We start from the raw sequence: 19,178 nt of genomic DNA on the forward strand, positions 1-19,178 counted from the left end.
CTGCAGATGGTGACTGCAGCCATGAAATTAAAAGACGCTTACTCCTTGGAAGGAAAGTTGTGACCAACCTAGATAGCATGTTGAAAAGCAGAGACATTACTTTGCCAACAAAGGTTCATCTAGTCAAGGCGATGGTTTTTCCTGTGGTCATGTGTGGATGTGAGAGTTGGACTGTGAAGAAAGCTGAGCGCCAAAGAATTGATGCTTTTGAACTGTGGTGTTGGAGAAGACTCTTGAGAGTCCCTTGGACTGCAAGGAGATCCAACCAGTCCATTCTGAGGGAGATCAACCCAGGGTGTTCTTTGGAAGGAATGATGCTAAAGCTGAAACTCCAGTACTTTGGCCACTTCATGGGAAGAGTTGACTCATTGGAAAAGACTCTGATGCTGGGAGGGACTGGGGGCAAGAGGAGAAGAGGACGACAGAGGATGAGATGGCTGGATGGCATCACTGACTCGATGGATGTGAGTCTGAGTGAACTCCGGGAGTTGGTGATGGACAAGGAGGCCTGGCGTGCTGCGATTCATGGGGTCGCAAAGAGTCGGACACGACTGAGCGACTGATCTGATCTGATCTTAAACAATGAAAAAGTATTTAGTCTACTGTATTAAAATACTATATAAAAAGAATACAAATTAAAACTACCATGTGAATTTCCCTAGTGGTCCAGTGGTTAGGAATCTGCCTGCCAGTGCAGGGGACACGGGTTTGAACACTGGTCTGGGAAGATCTCACATACTGCAGGGCAACTAAACCCATGCGCCACAACTACTGAGTCCATGTGCTGCAACGACTGAACCCCTGAGTTCTAGAGTCCATGCTCCGTAACAAGAAAGCCACTGCAATAAGAAATTTCTGCACTGCAACTAGAGAGTATCTCCTCACTGCTCACCACAACTAGAGAAAGCCTGGCACGGCCAAAAATAAATGTAAATAGTAAATAAAAAAATTTAAAACTACACTGAAATGCCATTTTCCACATAATCAGATTAGCAAAACAATATTTTGGCAATATGCATGTAGAAAATCAGAACTCTTGTAAATTACTTGTGAGAATGCAAATTGATAGAGCATTACTGTGATACCCACCGAAAGTATATATGCATTTACCCTTTGACCCAGAAATCTCATTTCTAGGAATCAATCTCAAAGATACATTGGCAATAATTCATTAGGCTACTCATTCATCATTAGGGAACAGGTTGAAAAAAAAATTTTTTAAGTATAATGCATCTATAAAAAGGAAATGATAAAGCTGTATACTGATCTAGGATATGCTAATGGACTTCCCTGGTGGCTCAAATGGTAAAGAATCTGCCTGGAATGCTGGAGACCCTGGGTTGGGAAGATCCCCTGGAGATGGGCATGATAACCCACTGCAGTATTCTTACCTAGCGAATCCCATGGACAGAGGAGCCTGGAGGGCTATGGTCCATAGGGTCACACAGAGTTGGACATGACTGGAGTGACTTTGCACACAGAAGGATGAAACCTCTGAATTAATAAAGATGGTTACCTACAAGGAGAAAGAGGGAACAGAGTGGAGGGGACAGGAACAGAAACAAGACAAATGTACAGTCTGTCTTTAGATGTATATATAATTTTTATATAATTAAAAGAAATAAAAAAGAAAAAACACAATTCCCTCCTTTTTAAAATAAACAGAAACACTTGACCTTAGATGTCTATCAAATTAATGGCATGATCATTAGGAAAATTACTAAGAGTCATCAAAACAGTGCTTTGACTATATATCTTAAGAGGGATATAATTTAAAAATAAGAAAAATCATAACAGTTTAAATTACATTGAGAAGTCTTTTAAAAAATATGTTACAGTTTTACTTAAGAGATTAGATTGAAATTAAATCATTCTATAATCATTTAAAATATTTCATTTTGAAATTATTTTATACTTACAAAAAGTTACAAAGATAATATAGAGCTTCTAGTTAACCTTTCATCCAGCTTCCTCTAATTTTAACATCTTATGTAACCATTCTGCATTTATCAAAACTAAGAAACTAACATGAATCTATATAACACATTATCACTCAAAGTCCATAGAGCCCACTCTTAGTATTATATATTATTTTATTTTTTGTATAGACATCCAGTTGTTCCAGCACCATTTTTTAAAGCCTATTCTTCATCATTAAATTGTCTTTGAACTTTTGTCAAATACTGAACTATAGTTGTGTCTATTTCTGGGCTCTCTCTTCTGTTCCATTGGTACATTTATCTGTCCTTTTACCAATACCACATCATCCTGATTACCATAACTTTATACTTAAGTGTTGAAATTGGGTAGTGTGAATCCCCCATCTTTGTTTTTCTCTTTTAGAATTGTTTTGACTACTTTAGTTTCTTTGCTTTTTGATATAAATTTTGGAACTATCTTTCTGGGTTTTGATTGGGATTGTGCTGAATCTGAATCTGTGTATTAAATTTGGGATACTTGACATTTTACCAACATTGAATTTTCCAATTTAACAACATGGATAGCTCTTCATTATCTAGATTTTCTTTGATTTTATTCATCAGTGTTTTGTAGTTTTTAGCCTATGGATTGTGCACATATTTTGTGGAAGAAAGAAAGTGAAAGTTGCTCAATTGTGTCCCACTCTTTGCGATCCCATGGACTATACAGTTCATGGAATTCTCTAGGCCAGAATACTGAAGGGGTAGCCATTCCCTTCTCCAGGGGATCTTCCCTATCTAGGGATCAAACCAGGATCTCTTGCACTGCAGGCAGATTCTTTACCAACTGAGCTATGAGGGAAGCCCCACATATCTTGTTGGGTTTATATTTAAGTGCACTTTTTGGTTAGTCTGTTAATATGGTGGGCTTTTCATTGATTGGTTTTGAATGTTGAACAGATTCTTTATTCCTGGAATGAACTCCTCTTGGTTATGATATATCGTCCTCTATAAATATTGCTGCTGCTAAGTCGCTTCAGTCATGTCCAACTCTATGCGATCCCATAGACGGCAGCCCACCAGGCTCCCCCGTCCCTGGGATTCTCCAGGCAAGAACACTGGAGTGGGTTGCCATTTCCGTCTCCAATGCGTGAAAGTGAAAAATGAAAGTGATTTTTTAAAAATATTTTGTTTGGGATTTCTGCATGAGGGATACTGATCTGCAGTTTTCTATTAATGTCTTTGCCTAGTTTGATATTAGGTTAATATTGGCTGGCCTTTTAAAATGAGTTGGAAAGTTCTCTCTCCTCTTCTATAATCTGGAAAACATTATGTAGAATTGGTATTATTTTTTTCCTTAAATATTTAGTAGTATTTTCCCATGAAATGACCTGTGTCTGGAATTTCCTTTTAGGAAATTTTTTTCTACAAAATCAATTTCTTTACTAGATATAGAAGTGTGGAGTTTTTGTATTTATTTATTTTTGGCTGAATCTTTGTTGCTTTGCATGGGCTTTCTCTAATTGTGGAGCATGGGTTTCTCGCTGTGCTGGTTTCTCTTGTTGCAGAGCACAGGCTCTAGGCACTCAGGCTTAATTGTTCAAGGCATGTGGAATCTTCCCAGACCAGAGATAGAATCATGTTCCCCGCCTTCGCAGGCGGATTCTTATCCACCGCACCACCAGGGAAGTCCAAGATACAGAAGTTTGAAAATTATCTATTTATTCTTGAATGGGTTTTGGTAGTTTGTGCCTCTCGAGGAATTTGTCCATTTCATCCACATCATAGAATTTATATGTTTGTAGTAGTCTTTCATGATCCTTTTAAAGTCTGTGATGTCTCTTCTTTCATTCTGAATGTTGCTAATTTGTGTCTTCAATTCTTCTTCTTGGTCAGTCTGGCTATAGATGTATCAATTTTATCAGCTTTTCAAAGAATCAGATTTTAAACCTAAACGTCCATCATGAAATAGCTAGAGGGAAGCTCAGGGAACTCAGTGCTCTATGATGACCTAGAGGAGTGGGATGGAGGTGTGGGAGGGAGGCTCAAGAGGGAGGTGATATGTGTATAAATACAGCTGATTCACTTTGTGGTAGAGCAGAAACTAATACAACGTTGTAAAGCAATTATACTCCAATCAAAACATCAGCCTTTAGTTTTATTGATTTTGCTCAGCTGTTTTTCTGTTTTCAGTTGTATTGATTCTTGCTATAATATTTATAATTTTCTTTCTTTTAAGTACTTTGGGTTTCATTTTATATTCTTTTTCTAGTTTCTTAAAGTGAAAGATTAGATTGTTGATATGAGCCTTTTATTCTTTTCCAATATAAGTATTAAACTCTATAAATTTCCCTCTAGCTACTGCTTTCATAATTCCCTACAATTTTGAAATATTGTACTTCTCTATTTTTTCTTTTCAACTCAGAATGTGTTTTTAATTTCCCTTGAGACTTCTTAAATTCTGGAGCACTTCCTCAGGCCCATCTACTTGAATAGGGCTTGATTCCAACCTCTGCCTCACCGGCATCATGTGGCTGCTAAAATCTTTCTGCGGCTCTGTAACCTCCCAGCTGCTGTCTTCTTCTGGTTTCTCAAAGTCTTTCCTTATACATGCACACCTGAGGAGTTGGTCCCTGACTTGAAGGGAATTTGTACAGATTTTGAAGTTCCTTCCCTGCAGTACTATCCTCCCCAGTAATTTGCCTTTTAATTTCTAGCCCTTTTGGTAATCCAAATTCCAGCTTGCATTGCCTCAGTTTATTAGGACTTTATTTTTCTAATTGAGCTCTATTCTCCAGTCCTGCAAATTGGGAGATGCCCTCAGGTAAAAATCTGGGATCATGTAGAAATTACTTCATGAGCTTTCCTATTCTCAAGGATCACAGTCCTTCAAGGTCTCTGAAGCCTTCAAACAATTGTTTTACATATTTTATCCAGCTTTTATGGTTGTTTTTGGCATGAGGTTTAGTTCCAAAGAAGGCAGTCTGTCATAGGCAATACTTAGACGTCCTCTTTGACTTTTGAGTTTTTGCACTGTTGGTAGGAGAAACACAGTGCAGACCCTAGGATTTTAGAGTGAACTATATGGTTTGTTTTTTTTTTTTCTGCTGATAACTATTCTCCTTTTGAGAAACAGTTCCTAGCCCTAGTGCAGCTGAAAGCCCGACGAGAAACACTAAAGGACTGTGGGTCCCAAGCTGACCCTTACAAACTGGGTATTAATTTGAACAAACAAAATGTAAAATTGGATATGTACAAAAACATCCCACTGTCAAGTGGGAAGTCAGGTAATAAATATTATATTAGCTCAAGCAGATCTTGAAGGCACATTTGTATGAGTGGGTGGCTCAGACTTCCAAGATGCACCATCTTGCAATATTGAGACCTTCCCATCAGCTCTGACATAGGGCCTCATGGGAAATTCCCTATGATCAACTCTCCCAAGAAGAAAGAAATCAGGCTTGATTCACAAACAGTTCTTCACAATATGCTGAGACTACTCAAACATGGACTGCTGCTACATTACAGCCCATTCAGGAAGGCCCTGAAGGATCGACAGGAAGATAAATCCTGTCAGTGGGCAGAACCTTTGCCATGGCCTCTTATCTTTTACCTGGTAGTTCATCTCACCTGGGAGGTAAAATGGAAAGAGATTTGGATCTATACAAGTTTATGAGCAATGGCTACATCTTTGCTGGGATATGAAGTAACTTAGAGCAAAGTAACAGGTTTGGTGAAGAGAAGATCTGGAGAGATTTAAGGCAAAAGACTTCTGAGAAAGGCCTCAAACTGTAAAGATATTTTTGGTCCATGTGACAATTTACCAAAGGGAACTCATGGTGAAAAAACTCTCTAAAACCAGAAAAAATAGGTAGAATCAGATACACAAGATGACCCATTCATGAATATCAGTCAGACTCATAATGAGAATGAAGGTTACACCATTGGCATAAAGTTTGAGGCCCCTGAGAGCTGTTAATAATGTCCTCATCATTACCAGTAAAGCCTAGGGACAAATCCTACCTCACTCTTCATGTATACTCTAGGTGATGCCAGGGAGTTTATTCCTGAGGAATGATGGGTCCTCAAGGGAGCACCATCTTGAAGAAAATAAGCCCAGGAGGCCTACCTGAAAGCAGGGAACCGAGGGTTTAATAGGTCATGGCTCAGCCTCTAACAAGTCTTCACATGGAGACACCAGTATGGACCGGCTTAATAGGTAAGCAGAACCAGGGATGGAGCATCCAGAGACAGGCAGAGAAAGCTGGGGCAAGGAGACAGGGGTAGAGAAGCCAGGATGTATGAACTTGGGCCAGGTCAGGGAGACTGGTTGGGTGTGAACAAGAGGCAGCAGCCCAGAATCCAGGTTGGCTGTGCACATGTGGGTTGTGAGACCTTGGGCCACACGTTCTGACAGGTCCAGGCAAAGGAGGACTCTTACATGTGGGATTCAAACCACATCCTTATCAAATCATTTCCTCCCACAGGAAATCAAGGCTGATGGAGCAGTAACCACTGGAAACACGAGGGCACTCTGAGTGCTTACCTGTTCCAGGCTCTTGTGTAGTGTTGTCTAAACGTTCTCTTCGCATTCTCTCCACAAGGACACAACAATCCCAGAAGGTCACAAATGAGGGAAACGAGTTCAGACAGAGAAAAGTGACTTGCCCAAGGTCACACAACTGCAGGTATGAACTGGGATGGGACTCCAGTCCTTTCTGACTCATAAGTGCATACTCTTGACCACTAAGGCCCACAGGATAGGATGAAGGTAGAGCCCCTGGCTGGTAGCAGGTGCACAGGAGAGGTGGGAGAGCCCTCACTCTCTGGCTTTGGGGTGTGGACCATGTGACATGACTCTGCCAGACACAGAGTGGATACTCAGGAAAGGGTTTTGAATTCCAATTGGATTGGAAACCCCTTAGAGATCTTCTCCTCTAAACCTCTCACTACACAGATGAGAAAACCAAGTCTCAGGGACCCAGAGTCACAGCAAGCAAGTAACAGCTGGTCCAGGAGCCAGGACTCTTGGTTGCAAGGTGGAGTTCTTTAACAGCAGTCTGCCTCCTAACTACCTCTGCTCTCACCCCTCACCAGTTGTGACCTTGAACAAGGGCCTGTCCTTCTCCAATCCTTGGTTTCCCATTTGCTGAGGAGTGTAACCACTCCCTGAAAGAACTGGATGAAGGAGGAGATGATGTCCATCAAGTACAGCATCAGGTTGGACACTCAGTGACTGGGCTTTCTGTCCTTCCCTGTCCCCACCTGCACTGTAACTCTCTCGTAGACAGTCCCACCAGGGAGGACCTTCTGGGGCAAATTCTGTGCCCTGGGAAAGAGCACCCATTAGTCCCTAAAGCACAGGATGGCATCACTAAGATGTAGTGTGTAATCTAAAGCAAAATAAGAGCCCTAACCTGTAAAATAAATGTAAGAAAGTTCAACCAAATTTGGATATTCCCTATGATGGGCAAGTTGAATGGTGCTTTGAAAGATAAAATGCAAAGTTCTTTCATAAAGTACTTTTGGTGTCCCTGTTTGGCTGGTGTCCCAATATGCCTATTGGATGGTCCAGTACGACCTGGCAATAAAAAGCCATGTCCCACCCCTCCACTGAGGTCTCAGCATCCCTCCTTCATCTTCTAAGCAGTGGGACAGAGGCGGAGTGAGAGGGATAGCAAAGCTGATGGCCTTTTAGGGCCCCACTGGCCTCCCCTCTCAGCCTTTCTGCCCCTCAGATCCCCTGCTCTGCCTCACCCGGGACTGCAGACACAACTGCCTGTCTGAGAGCAAAAGTGTCCATGGCAGTGCAAAGCAGTTTCACTTTTTTTGCTAGGTCCTGGGGTCTGATTTTTGGAACATTATTTTAAAGGAAGATTTGCATTGCCAGATACTAGTTCTTAGTGCTTATCCTATAGCGACTCAAGATAAAAACTTGAATTATAAATTTGTCTGATATAATCAATGAAAAAGTGGAAAGGGAAACAGAAAACCTTGGTCTTAATATGTTCTCCCCTGTAAAGCTGAACTTCTGGATTCCCCAAGAGACATGGGGAGTAGAAGAGAGAGTCCTGTCCCAGGAATCAAAGACCTGAGTTCTGGGGATGACTCTGCCTCCAGTGCCATTGGGGTCCGGGAAAGTTCCCACCCTTTCTGTGCTCAGCCTCTTGCCTTCAGGAGGAAAACTGGTTAGTTCTGAAAATTAAAAGTTTTTTTCCAGCTTTTACATTGATGGTTTTATGCATAAGATGTGTTTCGAGAAGAGAGAGAAATTAGAGGTGACTCTAGGAAAAGCGTGGGGCCCTGCTCACAGAATCATCAGGAGCAACATGGACTTGCTTGCAATGGGAACAGGGATTGCTTAGCCCAACGGGTGAGTATTAAGTAGATGGCAAATCAGTATTTCTCTTAATTGAATCCCCCTGCTGCTGCTATTGCTGCTAAGTCACTTCAGTCCGACTCTGTGCGACCCCAAAGACGGCAGCCCAGCAGGCTCCCCCGTCTCTGGGATTCTTCAGGCAAGAACACTGGAGTGGGTTGCCATTTCCTTCTCCAATGAATGAAAGTGAAAAGTGAAAGTGAAATCGCTCAGTCGTGTCAGACTCCTAGCAACCCCATGGACTACAGCCCACCAGGCTCCTCCATCCATGGGATTTTCCAGGCAAGAGTACTGAAGTGGGGTGCCATTGCCTTCTCTAGATCTATGAAAACACTTCCTCCTGATTCCTTCTTGGTCAGGGCAGGGGGGCAGTTCTTTGGCCTTGGAGCAGCCATTGCAAGCAAACCTCCAGTTCCTCTCCATCTAAAATGCTTCTCAAGCAATGACCAGGGACAGAGAAGCCTGGTGGACAGTGGGTGTGCCAAACAGGAGTTTGAGCCGAGCTGCATGCCAGCAGAGAGGCAAGTTCAAGAGTAACACAGATATACTCCCTGGATTCTCTGTTGCTGCCCAGTTGCAGGAGAATCCATGCTCAGTTCCGACTTCAATCAGGAATGGCTCTTTTCGCCAAAGGCATTTTCAGTATCACTCCCGTCACTGCAATGTGACAAAGAGCCCCACACCCAGAGACAGAAAAGGGAGTACTCAACTTAGAGACAGGCAGAACCACTGCACCAAGCAAACAAGGGAGAAGGAGCCATTCCTGGTCAATAATTATGAGAAGATAGCACGTTGCCGTAAACATTAGAGAAATCAGGCCTCCCTAGCAATGTGGTGACAAAGATGTCACTTTTTGAAAAACTTAAAGCAATGCCAAATGAGAAAGGAGCTCAAGGACATGGTTTAAGAGACCCGATATCCCTGAAAGGATTATATGGGACATGGACAAGGGGACCAACAGAGTTCTTCCACAACACTTAGCACAACTGAAATTAAATAATTATGCGATTCTTTGCTTAATGTCTTTCTCTACCACTGAAAATTCAGCTCCATTAAGTAAGAGACCTTTGTTTTGTTCAACTTGTTATATACTCAGCATGTAACACTTGGTTTGGTATATTGTAAAGATAATTTTGCCACATTATTTTTTTAAAAGGAAAAAGGGAATTCTGAGAGAGGATGAAGACAGAACCCATCATTTCTCTTCTAGTGTTGGTTGTAAATAAATGTGGTTACCTTATACAGTGATCACTCTGTAATTCATATTCCAGAATCACTGATTGTTCTGGTTTCTAGGTGCTCCCACTGCCCACTTCCTGGGCATCCAGCTTAAACCATCATGGAGACTATAGCCTGTAATGAATCAGAGGAGTCATGGACCATCTTCTACCTTATGGGCATCCCTTCTCTGCCGAAATCCTTCTTCCTTCCTATCTTCTTCATCTTTCTCCTCCTCTACCTACTCATCCTGGTGGGAAATGCCCTAATCCTGGTGGCCGTGGTGATAGAGCCCAGACTTCACAAGCCCATGTACTTCTTCCTGATCAACCTCTCAGCCCTGGACATCCTCTTCACCACAACCACTGTCCCCAAGATGCTGTCCTTATTCTTGCGTGGGGATTGCTATCTCAGCTTCTCTGCCTGCTTCCTGCAGATGTACCTCTTCCACAGCTTCTCCTGCTCTGAAGCCTTCATCCTGGTGGTCATGGCCTATGACCGCTATGTGGCTATCTGCTGCCCGCTGCATTACCCTGTGCTCATGACCCCGCAGACCAATGCTGCCCTGGCAGCCAGTGCCTGGCTCACTGCCCTCCTTCTGCCCATCCCAGCAGTGGTGCAGACCTCCCACATGGCTTTTGACAGCACTGTTTACATCTACCACTGCTTCTGTGACCACTTAGCTGTGGTCCAGGCCTCCTGCTCTGACACCAGCCCCCAGACCCTCATGGGCTTCTGCATCGCCATGGTGGTGTCCTTCCTGCCCCTTCTCCTGGTGCTTCTCTCCTATGCCCACATCCTGGCCTCAGTGCTTCGCATCGGCTCTCGAGAAGGACGCTCCAAAGCCTTCTCCACCTGCAGCTCCCACCTCCTGGTGGTTGGCACCTACTACTCATCCATTGCCATAGCCTATGTGGCCTACAGGGCTGACCTGCCCCTCGACTTCCATATCGTGGGCAATGTGGTGTACGCTATTCTCACACCTGTCCTCAACCCTCTCATCTACACCCTGAGGAACAAGGATGTCAAGACAGCCATCACCAAAATGGCATGTCCCTGGAATCCAAATAATTCTGCAAAACCCTGATTGATAGTGAACTTTATTTTCTCACAAACACCAATAACAATAGAGGTAAAATTGGACAATTCAGATAGCCAAATAGTTAGAACAATAATTCTTAAAATACAGTCCTAGGTATTCTTCCATTGTAACAAAATAATGATTTTCTTTCCTTAATTCACCGACTAAATGGATTGGGCTTTTCAATTTTTAAGCTGTGACTCCCAAATTTCACAAGATTTGTGTTCACATTTCCACTAATTCAAACAATTTTGATTCTCAGAGACTTAAATATTTGACTAGAAAGAAATTCAGTTTTTTCCCCTTGTAGAGCTTCTAATATTTCTAAATGCCCCCAGGATGGCTGACACATAGATATGAATCAGCCTAGCCCTTTTTGCTGGAGTAGTAACTTAGAAATCCTCTTCAAGGAAAACGTCTGAAACTCCTACCATCTCAATTCTTTTGCCTGAAAATACATTGCCACTACCAATGTGTCAATACCAGCCATGCAGGAAATTTACCACTAGTGTCTAGGCCTTTGTTGTGTCCTGAAACTAGAGCATACCTTTCCTTGAGCTTATGGTTAGGCAAGAAGTATTCCTTAGCAAACCTGTACAGACAAAGCATTGCAATTCTTTTAATTTTAAGCCGTGCAATAGCTTGTTCATCCATAACAATGAGAGCTAAGTCGTTTTCTCTTACTAGTAGCATGCGGTGTCCAGGACCTGCACTCTTGCTCACAATACAGCCGTAGGTATTCTTCCTGGCCCTAGAAGCCAGCCCTATCTCTTTCTTCCTTTTGCCTATGCCAAATTTCCTCTTGAAGAATATTTTCCACCTATCACCTCACCTGCTAATTGGCACAGTCTCTCTGTATCTCCCATTTTAAAAAAAGTATTTTCAACTTTTGTGCATCAAATGACACTATCAGGAGAATAAAAAGACAATCCACAATGGGGAAAAATATTCATAAATTAAGGAATTAATATCCAAAATATATTAAGAACTCCTACCACTCAAAACAACAGCAACACTCAATTTAGAAAATGGGCAAAAGATTTGAATAGACATTTCTCTGAAGAAGACATACAAATGTCAAATAAGCCCATGAAAAGATGCTTGACATTACCATCCATCTGGCAAGTCAAAACCATAATGATACAGCACTTCCTACCTATTAGGATGGATATTATCCAAAAATGGAAAATAGCAAGTGTTAGTGAGAATGTGGAGCAATTGGAAAGCTTGAAAAAAAAAATGATGCAGCCACTGTGGAAAACAATATGATGGTTCCTCAAGAAATTAAATATAGAATTAATGAATGATCCATCAGCTCCACTTCTGGGTATATACCCAAAAGAATTGAAAGCAGAGTCCTAAGAGACATTTGTTCACCTGTGTTCATAGCAACATTATTCACAGTAGCCAAAAGATGGAAACAACCCAAATGTCCATCAGCAGGTGAACAGATAAACATATACACCCAGTGGAATATAATTGAGCCTTAAAATGAATGAAATTCTGATACATGCAACAACATGGACAAACCTTAACGACATTATAAGTGAAATAAGCCAAGTACAAAGGGATAAATAGTGTGTGATTCCATTTACATGAGGCACTTGTCATAGTCGAATCATAGAAACAGAAAGTGAAACAGTGGTTACCGGGAGCTAGGGGTGAGTGGGGAAGGGAAAGTTACTATTTTCTGCATATGGAGTTCTGTCTGGGATGACGAAAGAGTTCTGGAAATGTACAGTGGTGATGGTTGCACAACGTGAATGGACTCAATACTACTTTACGTACATTTAAAGATGGTCCAAATGGTAAGTTTTATGTTACATATGTGTACCACAATAAAAGATACTTTAACAAATGGTTTCAAATCAGACCACAGGTCGCAAGTCCTTGAATAGCCCAGGGGCTGGCTGCCATTTTGTCAGATGTCCCCCTCTAGACCCACTGATCAGCTGTGGTCAGAGGAAGATATATGGAGTTCATCACATGGTTTGACATGAACACGAGAATTCATGGAGCAGTTTGCCTTAAAAAGTGGGGTGGGAAGTCATTTGAAACCTGGTACATTTAGGGGAATCATTGCCCTATCAGTGTCAGGCAGGTGTTGGGAGGTTGTTATGAAGATTTGGGGGAGACTGGGAAATTTCATCTCTCAAATATCTCTAGCCTGCCTCTACTCCTCTTCATCCCACTTCATTCACTCTGGTACAGGTGTTACCACTTTCTGTCTCCTGAAGAAGCACAATCATCTCTCCAACCATCTCTCTGCCTCTGTGCCCACCCTCCACTTCATACGTGACCAGAATGGGCTTTCTGGCTGACAAATCTGGTCACCTTACCACCTTCAATAGAACTTAAAGGCTCTCTCTGCTCTAAAGGAAAAAGTGAAGTCACTCAGTCATGTCAGACTCTTTGTGACCCCATGGACTGTAGCCTGCCAGGCTCCTCTGTCCATGGGATTTTCCAGGCAATAGTACTGGAATGAATTGCCATTTCCTTCTCCAGGGGATCTTCCGGCTCTCCCACATTGTAGACAGATGCTTTACCGTCTGAGCCACTCTCTTCTCTGGCTCCCCTTAAGTGACTTCTTTGACCTCACATCTCACCATTGCCTCTCTCATGGCAATTCTGAATTTCTTTCAGTTTGCCAAACATGCCAACTCATTCTCATTCTCACCAATCAGTCACTCTTCTCTCTTCCTCTTTGTCTATTTCAATTGAAATCTTAGTCAGGCTTCTCCTGAAACATCACATTCTCAGAGGAGCCTGCCCTGGCACCTTGCCCTGAAAAGTGAGGTAGATACCCTTTGTGTGTGCCCCCTTAGCACTTTATTACTCCCCCATTATAGTGTCATGTTAGTTGCTCAGTTGTGTCTGACTCTTTGCAATCCCGTGGACTGTAGCTCACCAGACTACTGTCCATGGAATTCTCCAGGCAAGAATACTGGAGTGGGTTGCTATTTCCTTCTCCAGGGGATCTTCCCAACAGAGGGCTCAAACCCAGGTCTTCTGCATTGCAGGCAGATTCTTTACCACCTGAGCCACCAGGGAGGGCTCATCATGGCACTTTTAAACTTTTGAACCTTAGGAGAAAAGAGCTCTGAGCTCATGATACCTACTAGTCTTTGTAGGCTCCTTGCTTGTTTCATCTTCCCCTTTACCTCCAAGCCCCCAGTTCGCACTCCACTCCCCCTTGTCACATTATGTATGTCCATAAATATAAGCATACCTTTGAGAAGTAGGTAGTGTTGTTATGTGCATATATATACCCGTTGAATTCACATAAGAGGAATTATGTTACACATCTCCATTTATTTCTTACATTTTCATTTAGTGTCTCTGTTGCTATTTATAGATCTAGTTTCATTGGTTCTTATTGATATTCCATGATATGATTTTATCACATTTTACTTTTCTAGTGGAGGCCACCTAAATTACCTCTAACTCTTTGCTATCAGTGTGTCTTGATAAATGCCCTTGTGTATGTCCTTGTATGAATCCATGGAAGATTCTCCCTGAAAGATAGAACAGAGTCAAACACATTAGTCATGGTGTGCACAAACTTTAGCTAAACATAGTCCCTCTTCATTATTTGTAGATTCTGTGTTTGTAAATTCATTTATCTACTGAAACTAAAACCAGTACTTATGGCACTTCCAGGGTCACTCAGGGACACACCCAGAGCAGCAAAATATCTGAGTCATCATGTGCACGTTCCCAGTTGAGGTCTAACAAGAAAATACTCTACCCTCTTGTTTCAACTCGTATCATGATCGAGTGTCCTTCCCATGGTCTGTTTTTTGCCATGCTTTTAGCATTTCTGTGCTCTTTTGGTAATTTCCCTTTTTAAATTGGTACCCAAGCGTGATGTTCAAGTGGTGTCTAAGACTCCTAAGCATGAAAAATCTGTGATGTGCCTTATGGAGAAAATACATGTGTTATTAAGCTTCATCCAAGCATGGTTATAGTGCTGTTGGCCATGAGTTCAAGGTTAATAAATCAATGGTGTATATACTAAATGAGGATTTTTAAATTAATTTTTATTGGCGTATAATTGATTTACAATATTGTGTTAGTTTCCACTGTACAGCAAAATCAATCAGTTATACATATGCATGTTGTTGCTGTTGTTCAGTTGGTAAGTTGTGTCCAACTCTTTGCAATCCCATGGACTGCAGCATGCCAGGCTTCCCCGTCCTTCACTATCTCCCGGAGTTTGCTCCAACTCATGTCTACTGAGTTGGTGTTGCTGTCTAATCATCTCATCCTCTGCCACCCCCTTCTCTTTTTGCCTTCCATCTTTCCCAGCATCAGGGTCTTTGCATCAGATGGCTAAAGTTATTGGAGCTTCAGCATAAGTCCTTCCAGTGAATATTCAGGGTTGATTTCCTTTAGGATTGACTGGTTTGATCTTGTTGTAGTCCAGTGGACTCTCAAGAGTCTTCTCTAGCACCACAATTCGAGTGCATCAATTCTTCGGCATTCAGCCCTCTTTATGGTCCAACTCTCACATCCGTACGTGACTACTGGAAAAACCATAACTTTGACTATACAGATCTTTGTGGGCAAAGAGATGTCTCTGCTTTTTAATATGCTGTCTAGCTTTGTCATAGCTTTCCTTCCAAGGAGCAAGCATCTTTTAATTCTGTGGCTGCAGTCACACCACCCGCAGTGATTTTGGAGCCAAAGAAAATAAAATCTGTCACTGATTCCACTTTTTCCCCCTTTTATTTGCCAGGAAGTGATAGGACCGGATGAGCACATATACATATACATATATCCACTCTTTTTCAGGTTATTTTCCCATATAGGTCATTATAGAGAGTATTGAGTAGAGTTCCCTGTGCTATACAGTAGAACCTTACTGCTGCTGCTGCTAATTCGCTTCAGTCGTGTCCGGCTCTGTACGACCCCATGGACTGCAGCCCACCAGGCTCCTCCATCCATGGGATTTTCCAGGCAAGAGTACTGGAGTGGGGTGCCATTGCCTTCTCCAGAACCTTACTAGTTACTATTACATATATAATAGTGTGTATATGTCAATCAGAAATACCCATAAAACAAGGTTATATATTTGATCACATCAGTTGACGAAAATGTTGTGACCAGAGGCTCACAGGAAACTAATCTTGTACTCCTCCTAGAAGAATGACTAAGTGTATTCACAGAAACTCAATAGAACACAGCTACCACAAATAATGAGAATTGACTGTACTGAATGTACTTCAATATTGTTTCCTTGAATGGCTGTGCCTTTTATACTCCCAGCGGTAATGGACTATAGACTATAGCTTCCATGCCCCCCACATCCTCACCAACATCCTCTTCCAACTCTCTAATTTTTTCCTTCTTTATCAGGCTAAAGTGGTACCTCATTCTGTTTCATTTGCATCTCTCTGATTACTAATGAAGCATCTCCTTGGTTAGCAACCAGCATTTTCCCATATTACTTATGGAAAAACTGCTTATTTTCTTTGGATTTCCTGTATTATTTCATTGCTTTCAAGACTTCTGTATGTTTGCTCCTTGTCAACTTTAAATATTACAAGTATGCTTTTCAAGTTTGTAATGTGCCCTGCCTGCATTGAGCAGAAATTCTTCATTTTGATATACTTAAATCCATCACCTTTTTTACCTTTTAATATGTAGGGTTTTAGCCTTTCCTTACCACAATATCACAGCTATTCCTCAATATTTTCTTTTATTAGTTTCCAAGTCTTTTTTTTTTATACTTTTACCTTGAATTCATGTAGAATTCTTAAGTTGTAAGGTAGGAATTCTGCTTTATTTTTCTTCATATTTGAAATCATATTTTCCATCAGTCTCTTTCTCTCTCTTTTTTGGCCACGCCTTGGGGTGGGATCTTAGTTCCCCAACCACGGATGAAACTTTTGCCCCCTGCAGTGGAACCACAAAGTCTTAATCACTGGACTGCCAGGGAAGTCCCACCAATTGCTCTTAAAAATCTTGTCTCCCCCATTGTTTTTTTTTTTTTTTTAAACTTTACAATATTGCATTAGCTCTGCCAAACATCGAAATGAATCCGCCACAGGCACACCTGTGCTCTCCATCCCGAACCCCCCTCCCTCCCCATACCCTCCCTCCGGGTTGTCCCAGTGCACCAGCCCCAAGCATCCAGTATCGTGCATCGAACCAGGACTGGCAACTCGTTTCATACATGATATTAAACATGTTTCAATGCCATTCTCCCAAATCTCCCCACCCTCTCCCTCTCCCACAGAGTCCATAAGACTGATCTATACATCAGTGTCTCTTTTGCTGTCTCGTACACAGGGTTATTGTTACCATCTTTCTAAATTCCATATATATGTGTTAGTATACTGTATTGGTGTTTTTCTTTCTGGCTTACTTCACTCTGTATAATAGGTTCCAGTTTCATCCATCTCATTAGAACTGATTCAAATGTATTCTTTTTAATGGCTGAGTAATACTCCATTGTGTATATGTACCACAGCTTTCTTATCCATTCATCTTCCTCATTGTTTTATAGCCCTATGTTTATCAAGTTCCCATACACCTTGTGTACTTCTGAGTTATTTATTTTGTTCTATTTTCTACTTGCCTCCTGGAATGTCAGTACCATGTTATGATACTATTATAGCTTTGTAGTATGTCTTTTTACATATCCGATTCAGGAAGCCCCTTCTCACCTTTCATATTTTTTTAAGTTGACTTACCTGTTTGAAGTTGACTTACCTGTAAATTTTGGAAGGTTGTAAACTTCCTCAAAAATGCAGTGAAAAATTTTTGAGACTTCATTAAGCTACCACTCCCACTTATTTAATACAGCTCCCCATTTATTAAAATCTTTTTTGTCTTTATTTTAAACTTTTCAACCATCATGGTTATCATTTTTTATAGTACAAACTTCATCATTTGTGTTACTATTGTAAAAAGCATTAAAAAATTTTTTTTCTAGTTATTGCAGCCTGGATGGGAGGGGAGTTTGGGATAGAATGGATACAGTATATGGCTGAGTCCCTTTGCTGTCTGCTTGAAACTATCACAATGTTGTTAATTGGCTATACTCTAAAATAAAAAGTTAAAAAAATTTTTTCTAGTTGTTATGCTAGAAAAATACCTATTTGTAGCTAATACAGAGTTCCCCAGTCACAACTTTTATCACACTGAATTATAATTCCTTTCCTATTGCCTGTATTTATTCTCCATTAGATGCCAAGCTATGTGAGGACAGGCACTGCCTCTGCTTTTTCCATCTCTATATGCCCGGCATCTTTCGTAGGGCCTGGCACATAGCAGTTGCTTAATAAAGAACTCAGTCCTCAGCACATGGGGTCATTCGATGTTCGTTTCCTCCCACTCTGAACAAAACCATATCAGACCATGCGTTTTATAGATGGATATACTCACACCCAGAGAGATGTGTTTCCCATGGACTCAGCGTAAATTAAAGAAAAAGCTGGAGTCAAAGCCCAGGTCTTCTGGCTGAGATCCATTTCATTTCAAGCTGTCTCTGCTGATTAAATGCCCCTTGTCTTAATCTCATGGGAAGAACAGATGGCAGATTCTCTGCTGCTGCTGCTGCTAAGTCGCTTCAGTCATGTCCGACTCTGTGTGACCCCATGGACTGCAGCCCACCAGGCTCCGCCGTCCCTGGGATTCTCCAGGCAAGAACACTGGAGTGGGTCACCATTTCTTTCTCCAATGCATGAAAGTGAAAAGGGAAAATGAAGTCGCTCAGTCGAGTCTGACTCTTTACGACCCCATGGACTGTAGCCTACCAGGCTCCTCCGTCCAAGGGATTTTCCAGGCAAGAGTACTGGAGTGGGGTGCCATTGCCTTCTCCTGTAATTCTCTAGTCAAGGTGTAAAACCAGAGGCAAAGGTCAGTTTTCCTTGAGAGGGTCAAAGGACCTGACACAGAATCCCGAGCTGCTCCTTCTATTGTTCTCATCTCTGTACCAGTAGGTTCCAAACTTTTGTGTCGGTTGAAATCACAACAAGGACTTGTTCAAACATAGGTTGTTTGGCCTCCTGCTCAGATTTTTAAAATTCAGTTTGTTCTAAGTGGGGCTCAAGAACCTGCATTTCCAACACAGTAGGCACACAGAAGGCACTCAGTAAGCATGAGGTTTTAAAATACCGTCTTGCAAAACCAACAAGTTGATAACAGTGCCCATTACAACATTCAGCACTGCCCTATAACTTTCTCCTTAAATGCAGCATGATAAAACATTGCTTTGTTAAAAGTCAACTATTTTCTTTTCTTTTACCAGGCAATGAAATCCTACCTACCCAGATTCTTTTTTGCCTTGCCAGACAGGAACTCAGAGCCTCTTTCTCATCTTCTGTCCCTCTCTTGTTCAAGTGCCTGAAAATATCTATTGCTCTTCTCCCTCCCTCTAGATTACTTTTTGTATTTTGTTCTATTTTACATTGTCTTGAATTTCTAAAGCTGTCTCAAACCCTTCTTTTACAAAGAATATAAATAACATATATGTATTATATACAAATGCATAGGTATCATTAAGAAGACATCTGCTTAAAACAAAATAACGACCACCAGAAAAGTTAAGGACTAGGTACTTTTTTTATTCTCA

At 41.5% G+C, this 19,178-nt stretch overlaps 1 protein-coding gene across 1 annotated transcript; it reads left to right on the forward strand.

Moving 5' to 3' along the window:
* Positions 1-9,637: 9,637 nt before the first annotated feature.
* LOC104994128 (olfactory receptor 2AT4-like) lies at positions 9,638-10,603 on the forward strand. Its single transcript, XM_010847591.1, has one exon. The coding sequence runs from the start codon at positions 9,638-9,640 to the stop codon at positions 10,601-10,603; it is 966 nt and encodes a 321-aa protein (XP_010845893.1).
* Positions 10,604-19,178: the final 8,575 nt, after the last annotated feature.

This window comes from Bison bison, unplaced genomic scaffold (genome assembly GCF_000754665.1).
Source record: "Bison bison bison isolate TAMUID 2011002044 unplaced genomic scaffold, Bison_UMD1.0 scf7180017864251, whole genome shotgun sequence".
Taxonomy (NCBI): Eukaryota; Metazoa; Chordata; class Mammalia; order Artiodactyla; family Bovidae; genus Bison; species Bison bison.

Excerpts from the sequence above, each read along its gene's own strand:
- LOC104994128 (XM_010847591.1), top strand. The coding sequence starts at position 9,638 with ATGGAGACTATAGCCTGTAATGAATCAGAGGAGTCATGGACCATCTTC.